The 15038-nt window shown below is 46.9% G+C and overlaps 1 protein-coding gene across 1 annotated transcript; it reads right to left on the bottom strand.

Annotated features, from left to right (window-relative positions):
• Positions 1–6260: 6260 nt before the first annotated feature.
• On the bottom strand, positions 6261–7393 carry LOC119452393 (allatostatin-A receptor-like). The gene is given in 2 exon segments (XM_049667823.1): positions 6261–6515; positions 6517–7393. Coding segments are annotated over 2 exon segments (915 nt in total). The 5' UTR covers positions 7177–7393.
• Between the last annotated feature and the right edge of the window lie 7645 nt (positions 7394–15038).

Below are 15038 nucleotides of genomic sequence, written 5' to 3'. Positions count from 1 at the left end.
CATTGCGCGTTATAGGCTGCATGCTTGCTAATAATTGAGGCAAGTAAAGATTTCGCAAGTCCATTTTAAGTTAAGAAAGTGTCGTACGCGATAAACATCTTTATTGCAAGGTACATTCTATTTTACTACGTAAAACATTCTTCACAGTGTTACTTCAAAAGAACAGGAGCTCTCGGCTTTTGATGTTTAGGGAGCTTTCCATACAATAAGAACCTTAGTCCCAGACGCGCGAATCGGCGTCAGCGCGCTCCCTGCTGTTGCAAACAAGTGATTATCTGCCGACAATGTTTTGTGAATGTAAGAATGGATAAAGGACATGCACTACGGTATTCTAGCCTCCTTGTTAAAGCAGAAAGCCGCTTATTCAGCTGCCCTGTGAGCGCATAGCTTTTTGCAGTTAACGAGGTCTCAAGATCGATGGCTCAACATGTCCTCGCTTCCCTAACTAGCACCATGAGAGACGGAGGAGCTTTCCTAACCAGCACTCCTAGTTATTCTATGGCACCGCCTGACGCAATCACTCTGCGCGAGCGCTATATCCTCTGGAAAGCCTTTTTTTCCCGTGCAAGACATAAGATCGGGCGCAAGGGACGATTGTAAAGAAGAAGGAAAAGGCGACACGTAACAAAAGGTATGAGGCTATAGACAGATGAAATAGATACAATAAAAACAAGAGGGACTGGGAGTTATAGTCAGCCAGCGTTTTCGAGAGACGCGATGCACATAAGGCAGAGAAGCTCCCTATTACTACGTAAGGGCGCGACACGTAAAATAAAATGGATAACTCTAGAGATACAGAAAATAACCTGAACTTTGGAATGTTGAATAAATCCCTATGCTGACAGCGCCAATCGCGTAAGGCCCTCCCAAAAAAGAAGCTACGAAACAAGACAAACATAGGAAAAAATGAAAAGTTAGTTAAGAGTGATCGTGGGAGGGATAATCTAGTTGTTAGGTTTCCAAACTTACAATATGTTGTTACCCGTTCTTCGATGCCCTTTTCGCCTTCACAGTCCCAACCAGTCACCTTTTCTGGTTTTGTAAAGGGTGCTTTGCCGCGTGCACATAAGTAGGACCATGAAGCTTTCTCAAGGGGAGAAAAAAAAAAAAAAGCGGGGACACAAGTGCGTTGCACGGAAGCAAAAACGGTCGCGCTAGCTGAAAAGGAAGAAGCCGAAGTGGGAATAGAAGCACTCGGGTTTCTGGAGGCAGGCTTCCGAAGTACCAGAAACCCAAGGTGCAGGCGCAGTGATGAACGTGGGAAACGATAAGTTCAATAATCGAATTGAATTGTGCTTGTAAAAGATAGCCAAGGAGTTTCGAAATAAGCTAGTTAGCGTGGATTCACGGCCATGAGAACGCAAAAAATACACATGAACTGAACTTATGAACATGAACTTATGAACTGGAGACAAGCGCTTGAAGTTCACTTCAAGTGAACTGCTCGCGAAAGGTCGCTCAGTCCGCGCAGCAATAAAATGATGCCATTACAGGAATAGCCCTTTGCGGGAGTGGGTTGCAGCCAGTAAGTGCTGTAATTTAGAATTTTTCATGTTTCAGCCTTCGTTGAAATTGTTGAATTCATAAATGCTGTAACAATGTCACCATTGGTGTCATGGTTGTCGTCGTCATGGTTGTTGTTGTGGCGATTATGGTCTTCGTCGTTGACGTCGTCATTTTTTGTGTATTGAAGATCGCTGACGGCAGCTTCTTTGATGAAGGTCTCGAGAATTCTTTCCTGGTCCGAGTTTGACCCAGCCCGAACAAAAGCGTCAGCCGCCTTATTGCCCGCTAAGCCTACAAGCCAAGGACACTTTTGAATCGTCGTCACACGCGAATGATGAAATCACAAAACTCGGGTACTTAGTAACTCGGGTTTGACGACGTGTGCGCATTGGGGAGGGATGTCTTGAATGTGAACTCGGATGTGCAGAACTGTGTGCACTCTAGCTTGTTAGTAAAGTAAGTTCACCTCTCCAGCGATTGCATAGGCGAACTCGTTTCACATTTAATTAAACGGAAATGGCACGCGTCAGGTGACATCGTGTGAGGGTCACGTTCATCTTTCTCGTGTCCTCTTAATTCTTTGACCTGGCGACCAATAACAATTAGCGGCAGAATTCTCACAGCTTTTTTTTTTTGTAAGTGTTCATTTCGATTGGCCGGCCGTGTTCGCTAATATTATGCATGAGATCACAATTGGCTGAAAGTGCTCTTACGAGCACTTCGTGGCGTAAGAACTTCTGTTGCGAACGCGGACTCTGCAGAAAACGTTCGTTGATCTTCCACATTCAGTAATGAGACGAAGCACGAAATATATATTTATTGCATCAACATTAACATACACGTAATCTTTTGAGTGACTATGTGATACAAGTGTCTTGATTATCACACAGTTTGTCGTTTCCAACATCCACTGTTGAACGTGCTAAAGAAGCGCCAAATTGAGGCGACAGGAATGGGAAGTCTATAATCGATAGTTTCTGTAGCTTTAACATGCAATGTGATCGAACACTGAGGACGTTGAAAGGTGATTGAGAAGACACAGCTTACGAGAAGCAAATTAGGCAGTATTCTCGTTTAAGCACTTTTCGGGATACTCCTTCCAACAGGGAGCATTCAGTTGACGTCACGCACACCATTTTTTGTTGTCATATCCACAGCTTCCACGTTGCTGCTACTGATAAGCCAATCGAAATACCGCGCAGTGTTTCACCGCGCTGGCTGTAAGACGCCTCGATGACGTCAGTGCATACCCGCTATTATTTTATGTGACGTGAAGAGCGTGGCTGCACAACGGTATGGTGGCCTCGATGACGTCACTGCATGCCCTATATTTTGTGATGTGACGTGAAGAGCGACGACGTCACTAGGGAGCAAAAGGCGTCTCGCCCGCTAGGCTTGACCAATCAGCGTCCGCTGAAAGTGGCATCCCGAAAAGTTGTCGTCTGAGAATACCGCTCCTGGACACGGCGTCACACATGCTGTCTCTCCTGGACTCATCACGTTTGTAGATGAAGACAGAAAAAAAATGAACAAGGTGACACGAGTAGATTGAAATGCAGGTCACGTTGTGCGCGACAGTGGGCTCTCATATGGAGTGTGCGCATTCGGAGAAGAAGAATGCGCGTTTGTCGAACACATTCACTTGGCGCGCACACTGCACGTTTAGTACGCAAGTTTTACAATACAATGTCGACCTCGAAAGAGGAGTCCTTTGGAAATTTCACATATGTGTCATCAGTTCTGAGGCGGAACGCAAGGGGATCCCTTGCCGGACCCCATGTTGAGGCTATCTATCTTGCTTCCACAAGATTTCAGGCCACGTCTACACATCGGAATACAATGAAGTCGTATATGACATTAAAAAGAATTAATCTACCTTTGTAGTGAAGCCAAGGAGGGGTAGATCTAAGGATATACAGTCTTAAGCACCAGCAATCCAATTAATGTCTGTTATCTAGTGTTCTTGTTCTTTCTTTTACCTCGTTACTCGCTGTGTTCAGCTGGACTTTTCTCCCCTACCGTATGCGATGGAGTGTAATGCATGCATGCATGTTGGCAAACTACTGTGTTTTTCAACACAGAGCTTTCTCTCTTATGAGAGTATGAATGGTCGAAAACAAGTTACAGAGAAAAGGTTTACCCACGTATTAAGAATCTACTCAGTATTTCGCAACAAAACCTCGAATGAGCCTTGTTCTTCTTCTTTATCAAACCATCTTTCTGTGCGCCAGTTCGAGTGACATTCGAGGAGTGAAAATTCAAATAGTTTGTCACTGGACTCGGTTACTACGTGGTTGGCGTCTAAGCGGCTGATGCGAACCCGTGCGAACCCAAAGCGATTGTTGTCCCCCTTGTGTCACTTATCAACGCTACTAACAAGACGTAAAAGCCACACTCCCTTTATGCGCGCCATCTAGGGTGTAATTTCATCCCGCAACAAGCGATCATCATCAATCCTGCGTGAAACTCCTTTCTTTCACGCTGTGCGCCTTAATATCTGGAACGTCATGACCTTTTAGGCATAGATGGCGTTCGTGACAAGCAAACACCTTCCGCGCCGCAATCAACTAGCTGCAAACAGGATTTATGACGATAATCGTTTGTGTGGGCAAAATTACACCCTCAAGGGTTTTCAGCGCAGTTTTCACTTGATGCGGTTGCCCCCCACTACGTACGCTTCGTGCTTGTATAGTAGCCGCGTGTTTCGGGCCTTTGTATGCAACGCTCCTTACACAATAGCCACTTCTGTTTTCGAACTTTTCGGTGGGCTTAGCGCAAAGGCTACACTTTTTATGTCCTATACACTCACGTTATCACCAGGGCAATGTGATTCCCGTGTTGTTTTCATACAGACACATTTCTTTTCCTTAACGATCGAGCACAACAACGGGCTGTATGGCCCCACAGGCAATTTCTGCCTTATCTGTTCCATTGTGTCTCGCTCGATGCGCTGGCAGCAACCGTGAAATGGGGCCCAGGCCCCTCACGTTTCTTTTATGCAGGGTTACTAAAAAAATAGCGGACTAATGAAATTACCCGGTTTTCAATGTCTTGTGTTGCGGAAAGATTGCTTTTCTTCTTAGCTTGCTTCCTAAATTGTGATCACCCTAGCTCAATTTCTTAAGCCATCAATGTAGAGGACGCGACTTTAAAAAAAAACAGCGTCCACTTCCTTTATTTGATATGCAACTTTTGGCTCGGGATAATACATTGCAGTGGCTTCTTATGGTTGAAACGACGCGACACCATATGAAAAAACGAACGAAGTAGAAATTCCTGACAGGAATTCCTAATGAACAGCAAACTACAGGAGAAGAAATTCGTGCCCGGTCACTTCTTCGTAAGGTTTCGAGCCTTTTAAGCCATCAGAATAATAACATTCTGAACGATAACATTTGAACCAGCCAAGTGCAAAGTAGCTATAGATAACCGTTTCTGAATCAGGTTGTTCTTCCTATTTTGTTTGTAGTAGCTAATAACGCAACTAAAGTAAAACAACCTGTTACTCTTAGAACAACGTAAATATTTAGCAGGCTTCAAAACAATTTCAGGCCATCTCTAGCTTTATTGATTTATTCGCAGTTTCATTTGTGTTTCGCAATGCGCTTAACGCTACGTTGAGAATACAATTTGCGCTCTTTATCAGTGGAGCTTATTTCGCTTTTCGGTTGGTATCCATTCCCAAGGACAGGTGGCGCATGTTCTGGTCGACACAGGAAACGTAAGCGCAAGGTAAAGAGCCCCACGTGTGTATGCCTACTTATCACAATTTGTTCTTAGCGCTGTAACCTTTCGGTAATAAATTGTTTTTCGTTTCTTTTTTTTTTTTTTCATTTCCTGTAGTTTAAAAAAACTTACCTTTTCTTATCGCAGTGGGGACAAGTGGTTGAATTAACCTTCGAATGCCCGGAAACGCCGACGCACGCTAGCTTTAAATAACGTTAAAATAATTAGTTTCCTTTAATGTATGCTTGATGTAGCGCAGAGTTGAGTTGCACTCTCGTAAACAACGGAGGCAGGACTACACGTTTGGCATTTAAAAGGCTCAATTTTCCGAGCACTCGTTTTTTGCCAAATTTTCAGCTCGACAAGTATTCCGCGAATCCTACTATTCATAAGGCTTGCATTTTTTTGTAAAGAACACGTACGAATTGACTAAATGTGCTAAGAAGCAAGCGTGTCCTAATCGTTGCACGAAAGTGTCAATCATTAAGCTCTCTGTTGCCTAATAATTGTTAAAAGTGATCGCAATTCCTTCATTCTTGAAAGCATGGCGCCCTAACGGGAGCTTTACGGAGTTGAATGAAATATTTCCACGATCACTTGCATCTTCACTTCGTGTGGTGACCCACATTAGCAATTTCTATCACGCACGAAATGTGTTCAAAACGCAACCACACAACCACGAGAAAGCCCGCTTCCTTAATGAGCCCTTACATCCCAAGCGACTACTGGAAAAACTAAGTGCTTTCAGAGCACTGTAAAGAGTGTCCTTCTGTTTGCTCTGTTTTCTGCAGGACTGCCTGCAGGTATGATGGTCCTGTGCGTTCTCTTTAACAGGTCAAAAACAAGCACCACAAAGAGAACGTGGCTAACACACAATCTCGGCGCCAGAAGCCCCTCTAGTGCTTGTGCTTGCGGCATTCTCTTTGTGGTGTGCTAAACAACGTACAGTAAAGTTCACCAACTTTGCCAGCAACGAGTCCTTTCAAATGACGGTCCTGTCAGACAGGACCACTCACTCCACACAACGTTCACAGTATGTCATTTGACACCTTGGACAGTTTCGCGACACACGCGGCCGAGCTCTCCTTCCTCGACCTCTCGGCATCGTCCATGAGGCGCGATCGCGCCTTGCACGACGAGCCTCCCACGTGCGACGCCTTGCGGCCGCAGCAGATCACCTTGCGGAAGCTCTTGCGGAAGTTGTCCGAGAGGAACGCGTACAGGAACGGATTCACGCACGAGTTGGTGTAGGCGAGGATCTGCGACGCGATCTGGACGACGATGCCGCGGCGCGTTCATCGTCCTCCCGTACAGGTCGACGCTCTTGAGCACCAGCACCACCTGCACCGGACACCAGCACAGCGCGAACACCACCACGACGACCACGACGAGGCGGGTGACGCGCTTCTTGGAGCGCATGCTCTCGGCGCTGATCCGGCCTCCGGGAGCGGCGGCGAGCCACAGCCTCTTGAGCATCAGGAGGTACAGCACGAACACGATGGCCAAGGGGACGACGAACGAAGACATGAAGAAGGATATCTGGAAGGCGACGATGTTGTACCCCATGTCGGTACGGAAGGTGCAGGCCGAGTAGGAGTCCTCGACGAGTACGACCCCGTGAGCGAAGAGCGCCGGAACGCAGGCGGCTAGGATGACGACCCAGGTGAAGAGTATGGCCAGATTGGCATTTCGCTCGGTCCTTATGGACATGGACGTGATAGGGTGGACGACTGCGAGGAACCGGTCCAGGGACATGAGGACCAGCGTGTAGATGCTCGCGTACGCACACACGATGACGAGGTACTGGACGATCCGGCACCAGGCGTCGCCGAACGGCCAGTAGTTGAGGGTGTAGTCCCAACCGGTGAAGGGGACGCAGAAGACGATGAAGAGCAGGTCGGCCATGGCGAGGTTGATTATGAGATTGTTTGTGGTCGATCGCATTTGCGGGTCGCAGACAACGACGAGTACCACGAGAGCGTTGCCGAAGAACCCGATCACGGCGATGGCGCCGAAAAGTATGGGTACGGCGATGGCAAGAACTTCTTCCACCGTCTTAGTGTCTCCGTCACTGTCGTACTCGGCGTGTTCCTGGTGGTTCAGCAACGTCGAGCTAGATAAGTTTTCGCTCACTCCTGCCTGACACGGTCCAGCAGTTCCATTGCAAGGTGCTGCGGTGAGGATGCCTAGTAACGTCTTCTGCGCCAGTAGCGTCAGAAATGACGTCAGCGCCGCCAGTGGATTAGCTGGCAGTTTGGGAGCGGAAGGATTTAGGAGGACGTTGTCGCTACCGTTCAGCGCATGGGGCGGGGTCGTTGACCGCAGAATTGTGACCGCTTCATCCATGATCATTAAATATCCAGGCGATCTCCTTTTTTCTCCCTTCGTTAGGCCTTGTCGCTTTTATGGGCACCTTCCATGTGGCACCTAGTAAAAGACAAAAAAGGGGAGGGGGGATCAGCATCAATCACAAGATGAATCTTTAGTAATGTTTACAATGAGGTAGTCCTGGCGTCAGCCCTCAGCACAGTAACGTTCTACGCAACATATGCAGTGAAATGTAACTTCTGGAGCATTGTAACTTTACGTGGATAATTTCTTAGGTGGCAATATCCGGAAGACAAAAAAATTTTACAGCATTTATTAGGGCAGCTTAGTGGTCTTGTTGTTGACATAAAAGAGAATAGCCATGCAAAAGACTGAACGTTACAAATAAGATACGTGGACTTTGAAGCAACAGGACAGTATATTGTAAAGGATGGGGTTCAACACTCGGGCTGTGAGCGACGCCGCAGAGGGGATCTCCCGATTAACTTTGACCACCTCGTGATGTCTGATGTTCTCTCAATCAGTTGCAATGCATCTTACTTGCAAAGGAATCCGGCCAACCTTATAGCCAATTGAAGCTATGACCTCGTGCTAGGAATTATATCGTCGTAGGCACTTAGCCAGCAAGAAAGATGCGGCCGTAAAGTTTTCAGAATGATTTTCTCAAAATGTTGTCTGCTTTAGATCTATATCAAACTCCACACTTACTAGACACATTTATTTATTTATGGTTACCAAGGCTTCGTACAAGAACATTACAATATTTTTGTTTGCGCGGGGAGGGGGCGTTGAGGGAGGGGACAGTATATGTATTCGCAAGAAAATTCGGTCTGCCCCATGTGACACAGTGCATGGCGTCGGAAAAGTACCAATGAAAAATGGCATTCTTCTTAGTTTTCCTTATTATAAATAGCTTCAATATTACAAATCACCCTAACATTCTTCAGTAAAATCTACAAATGTTAATAGCCGTACATAGCATAACGAAACAAAATGCAAATATATTTATTTATTGAACTGGCTCTGAATGCGTGAAACGCAGTAAAAAATCAGCTAACACAGTACAAGTGGTAATTCAGCGCATCAAGGAAATCCGAATCACGTGAAGCTTGCACGGGAAATTCTTTAGACTGCGTTATCGTGCCAAATAAAAAATGAATTTTGGTAAAGATGTGTTCGTGCAGCTATGTCCTATATCTTTAACGGCTAACCATGCCATCATCATCACCATCATCAGCCTATACTTATGTCCACTGCAGGAGGAAGGCCTCTGCCTGTGATCTTCAATTACCCCTGTCTTGCGCTAGCTGATTCCAACGTGCGTCTGCAAATTTCCTAACTTCATCACCCCACCTAGTTTTCTGCCGTCCTCGACTGCGCTTCCCTTCTCTTGGTATCCATGCTGTAACTCTAATGGTCCGCCGGTTATCCAACCTATTTATTACATGCCATAGTGAAACACAATTCAAAGATAGAGATAATCATCTCGGTGAACCGAACTCTGGCTTAAATCCATGTCTCACAGGAAAAAATTAATTTCAAGAAAAGAACATTGTTTTGAAAGGTCCGACTACTTTAGCTGTATTTTTTATTTCAGCAACCCTATTTGGGCACCTGAGCCAGTATTCACAAAACTCTATTACCCAAGAATTATTCGTAAGAGAAAATTCCAGTCAATCACGATGCAGGACATATTAGCAAATGAGGCCAGCCAATGCCAAAGAGTACTTGCGAACGAACGGCTTTGTAAATTCAGCCGCTGTACTGTTTTTTTTTTTTAAACCAGTTTCTACAGTTGTGTACAGTCAACCACAAAATATTCTGGACCATAAAACCTCAGAAAAAACTTAATATCTCTGCAGCCTCACAACTAAGCCTGGGATTTGCTTTTCGAATATGCAGAGAACACTGTCGTGTACAGTTTTACTGGCTACTGCTACAGGCTGCTCTGGAATTTAACTTTTTCCTATATTCCGTGGGCCGTAAACTATTGTGCTTCACTGTACAATCTGAAGTACATACTGCTACACATGATTTTCTGAACTACACTTCGTTTCCTCGTAAGTCTCCAGAAATATTGAATCATTTCTGATGTTTTGCGCCTTCTTAGAACAGAATTTGTAACAAGCCATTTGTTGCGTTTTTTTTAATGGTTTAATTAAAGCTGTTCCGCAAAGCGACGAACGGACAGGACTTAAGCGAGAACACAAAGCGGGACACCTGAGCGCAAAGTCGTCTCTTCGTCGCTTCGCGCAACAATTAAATTATGGTAATTAATTATGGTAATTAAATAATTATGGTAATAGCCAGGCATGAATTTTTTGACAGGTAGTTTTTTGGTACGGACTATTTCCCTGCATTTCACCTGGATATCGCCGCGAAACTTTAATGTATAACGCTTCTATCCAACGATATCGACCAATCAGCAAAAAATTGACCCTAACAAAAATGAATACGCTCTTTCAGCTGTTTCCAGACAACGCGATTTCATGATACTGTGTCGCCAATAAGATCTCTTTTTTTTTTTCCTTTTCCTGCATGTCTCAGCTACCACTACTGGTCTTCCGCGTTTGCCGGAGAGCAGATAATAATTATTGGATTCTTCTTCGGCAGCCACGCATCACAGTCTAAGCAGTATCTACCATCGTTAAGACTTTGCAGACGTTATCGCAGACACATTTGTGCCGAGGGGAGTTCACCGCGCAAGTGTAGAACAAGCCTGTATAGCGTCACAGACATCACAGGCGTTACATTGGTGCATCTGTATCGCAAACTACATAGCCTTGAGGATGTGGAAGGTAAGCAGGCATTTTTCATGAGCTAGGAAATCAAAACTATGCTTCCGGGAGTCTATATAATTCAGCTTTCTCTCGCCAATGCAAGAAAATTACGTCCAAACGGTTCGTGGTATGCCCGAATGAGAACAGTTGTGAGCTTTACGCGTATCCGTAAGCGAAATCGGAGTTATCTTCTAGGCAAACCTTCCTGGTAATTGTGCTGTTGAATGTGATCTAACACAATGACAGTGTTTGTCAGCGTCAAACGCGACCAAGACGCCACACACAGCTGAACCTCAATGAACAGTAAAAGAATCTGCAGCTTGATTTCTCAACGAAAGCCATGCCAAGTCGTTGTAGTAATCCATGTGCCACCATCCATCGTTCCCTTTAAGGTGAAATACTGCAGCGAGAGATTTTCCTTGAGAAACTTTAGCCTGAAACTCTAAGCCCAAGGCCTTTCCTTGTTTGCTAGGTGCTTGAGGGAAAACCTAAACCAGCTTCAACCCAAATGTGTGTGTATCCACAACTTGTACAGTTGCTTTGTTTATCGTAATTATAGTTCCGTAAACTCGCTCACCCTTACTGACAATTTAACAACGGCTTTATAAGAGTGATGGGGAGTCAAAAGACAAAAATGTCAAATGAACGTGCGCGAATCGCGCGTCACGTCTGTGGTGCCTGGCCAGAGCTTTCGCGCAATGACAACCCAATGCATCCTTTGCCACTACTACTTGTACGCAGGAGACCATGAATGACTTTTGACAGCGTGTGTCACACATACTAAGCGCAAGGAAGTGGCCGAATTTCACTGACGTTCCTCGTTGCTGTTTATGCTGCTTTTGTTGTTGTTGTTGTTGTTGTTGTTGTTGTTGTTGTTGTTGTTGTTGTTGTTGTTGTTGTTGTTGTTGTTGTTGTTGTTGTTGTTGTTGTTGTTGTTGTTGTTGTTGTTGTTGTTGTTGTTGTTGTTGTTGTTGTTGTTGTTGTTGTTGTTGTTGTTGTTGTTGTTGTTGTTGTTGTTATTTCTTTGTGTAGAGGAGAGGCAGGGGGATTGGGGAGGAGATTGCGGGCAGGATTGGGTTTCAGTATGCCTCGCAACACCCATGCCGAAAAACGCGGGTATCACGACAACACGGATATTACTTTTTGGTTCCCTTACACGAAACTGTTCTTGCTTAAGGAAGCGCTAATTTAGGGTCACCTCAGAACACAAACAAGCGTCATTTACACGCGCGCCAAGAAAGCAAAAAGGAGGGGGTCGGGTATACAATGATTAGTCATTCATGAGGTAATAACGACAGCCGGGGCGCAGCGAAAGTAATAACAAAACACCGAGACAAACGAGACAAACTCGTTGAAGCTACTTGAAGCTACTACGACCACCCTGGAAAGCTTGGAGCGCTCCCTGAACGGCAGGTGCGAGAACAAGGGGATTAATGCGTAATAAAGCCAAACGAAGACGCGTCGCCCATTCTTGTCGGCAGTGACAAACGGTATCACCGTACACGGCCCGTGCTGTTGCTCGAGAACGCCGTGTTCAGCTATCCTACACGCATCACACACATATATAGAGCACATGAACCGCTACATTGTGTGCTCTGCATTATTTATCATAATGGTTACGATCACCGTTCTCCGAAATCAGGTCGCAGTCCCTGCACTGCATGCATGACTCCATATGCGTCTTCTTATCGCTCTAGCGTGAAGTAGACTGCATTATCCCTTATGGTTGCGCGCGCGCGCGCGTGTGTGTGTGTGTGTGTGTGTGTGTGTGTGTGTGTGTGTGTGTGTGTGTGTGTGTGTGTGTGTGTGTGTGTGTGTGTGTGTGTGTGTGTGTGTGTGTGTGTGTGTGTGTGTGTGTGTGTGTGTGTGTGTGTGTGTGTGTGTGTGTGTGTGTGTGGTATACGTGCGTATGTAGGTATGTGTGTGTGTGCGCGCGCGCGTGCGTGTGTGTGTGTTTATTGTGTGTGTGTGTGCATGTTTATTGCTCGAACGTGCGTCTTCTGCAATTTCGCTACAGCTATAAACCCGGAAGAAGCTGATAACTTATATTCTAACGGGTAGAAAAGGGGGGGGGGGGGGGAAGCAATGTCGTATAGGCCACAGAGAGAGAGATAAAACTTTATTTTATCCATGATGGGGTCTGGGAGCGGCGGGGGTTGGGAGACTAACCCCCAGGCCTCCCCTTCCTCAGACGGCGGCCAGCCCTTGTTTTCTGGCGGCGTCTTCGGCCATCCGGATGGCCCAGAGCTGCTCTTCTGCGTCCAAGCTGAGCAGCAAAGTCTCCCACTGCTCGGCCGTAGTTATGATGTGTGTAGTGTTAGTGCGGTGAGTGTTGGTGGGTGTAGCTTTCGGGCATGCCCAGATGATGTGATCGAGGTCAGCGCGGGCCTCGCAGGCTTTGCAGAGTGGGGAGTATGCATCGGGGTAAATTCGGTGGTATAGCACGGGGTTTGGGAAAGTTCGCGTCTGAAGTAGTCGCCAAGTGGTGGATTGAGATTTATTCAGTCTTTTGTGTGCTGGTGGGTAGCGTAATCGCTCTCTGCAGTAGTGGAGGAGGATTTCTCTGAATGTGGCCATGCGGTCGCGCGAGTGTCCGCGGTGCAGAACTAAGGGCTCATCAGGACTGGAAGATGCAGGAGACGGATGATGCGCCTGGTGTGCGAGAGCTCGGGCGGCATCGTGGGCGGCTTCGTTTCCAGCCAGACCCGAATGACCAGGGGCCCAGATGATCTGTACGCGGCGTTGCCTTGAGGCGGGAGTGTCGGAGAGTATTTTCTGTGCTTGGTGTGCTATGAGTCCTTTTGTGTAGTTGCGAATGACCGTTTTTGAATCGCTGATGATGTAGTGTGCATTGGTAGAGGCATAAGCCAAGGCGATGGCCGTTTCCTCTCCTTCTTCGGGTTGAGTGGTGAGTATTGATACGGCCGCGGCGAGGCGGTACTGCGAGCTCGCGACTACGGCGACCGCCATGGCGTTCTGGTGGGGGTATTCCGCGGTGTCTACGTAGGCTACATCTGCGGCATGGTCGTAGCGCTTTTGTAGATGTTTAGCTCTGTCTGCACGTCGCTCCTGATTGTGTTCTGGGTGCATATTACGAGGTATGGGCGATATAACTAACTGAGCGCGAATGTTTGGAGGTACGGGTACTTTTGGTCCGAATTGGGTGGTGTAGGTTATGCCTAGGGTGCGCAGAATGTGTCTGCCCGTGGTGGATTTGGCGAGTCGTTCATATTGGCTTATACGCTGAGCTTCAATAAGCTCGTCTATGATATTGTGAAGGCCGAGGGCATGCAGTTTCTCGTTAGATGTGGAAATTGGAAGCTGTAGGGCTTGCTTATAGGCCCTCTTAATCATGGTGTTGAGTTTGAGCTTGTCAGTCGCATTGAGGTGAAGGTACGGGGCGACGTAAGTGATCCTGCTAAGGGCGTAGGTGGTTACCAGACGAATGAGGTCGTTTTCTTTCATGCCGTGATGTCGATTTGCGATGCGTGCTATGAGGCGAGTTGTTTGGTGTACATGACTATCTAATTGCTTGAGCATCTCCGTGTTTCTGCCGTTTTGTTGGATGCGTAAGCCAAGGATACGGATGCTAGGCACTGTAGGTATGAGTTGCTGATGCACGTGGAGTTGTATCTCGGGGGGATGAGGGTCTGGGCGTCGACCTCCCCATGTAGGCCTGTATAGAAGGAGCTCCGATTTCTGTGGGGAGCAACCAAGGCCGCGTGGTTCTACGTATGCAACAACCTCGTTGATGGCTTGCTGCAGCGTGTCTTGGATGTCCCCGTCGCTGCCCCCGGTGACCCACAGGGTGATGTCGTCCGCGTAGAGGCTATGCTTGAGGTTGGGGATGCTAGCTAAGGCAGGCGGTAATCCGAGCAAGGCCACGTTAAACAGAAACGGGGACAGAACCGATCCTTGCGGCGTACCTTTGCTGCCAAGGTGAATAATTGGCGACTGCAGCCCTCCGATGGTGATGGTGGCAGTGCGACCGGTCAGGAAATCCTTGACGTAGTTATATGTTCGGTGTCCAACCTGGAGTTGTGCCAGTTGGGTCAGTATGGCCTCATGCGTGACGTTATCGAAAGCCTTAGTTAGGTCTAGCCCCAAGATGGCTCTGGTGTCCAGCCTCGAGCTTTTATCGCCATCGATAATTTGGTGTTTGAGCTGAATCATGATGTCCTGAGTAGAAAGTTTAGCGCGGAAGCCAACCATAGTATTGGGGAAGAGATCGTTGTCGTCCATATGTTTGTGTAAGCGTGTGAGAATGACGTGTTCCAGGACCTTTCCGACGCATGAAGTAAGTGAGATGGGGCGGAGGTTTTCGAGTAGGAGGCGCTTCCCGGGTTTGGGAATCATAATGATTTTGGCTTCTTTCCATTGTGGAGGGAGTTGTCCAGTTTGCCAGTACTCGTTAAAATAAGCCGTGAGGGCTGTTAGAGAATCGTCATCTAGGTTGCGAAGCATTTTATTAGTAATGCCATCAGGTCCCGGGGCCGAGTTAGGGCGGAGTGCGAGGATGGCTACACGTACTTCTGCTAAATGTATGGGCGCGTCCAGATGGTCATTAGCGGTGCCATTGTATGCTGGAGCGGGTGTAGTAGGTTGAGGTCCTACGTAGCGGTCTATCAGCTCTTGAAGAATTTGTGCGTCCGTGCCCGGATGGGTGTGAATAATCTTTTACAAGTTGTGCTGTTGTGT

Source organism: Dermacentor silvarum, chromosome 5 (assembly GCF_013339745.2).
Source record: "Dermacentor silvarum isolate Dsil-2018 chromosome 5, BIME_Dsil_1.4, whole genome shotgun sequence".
Taxonomy (NCBI): Eukaryota; Metazoa; Arthropoda; class Arachnida; order Ixodida; family Ixodidae; genus Dermacentor; species Dermacentor silvarum.
This window is presented reverse-complemented; position numbering and strand designations above follow the sequence as displayed.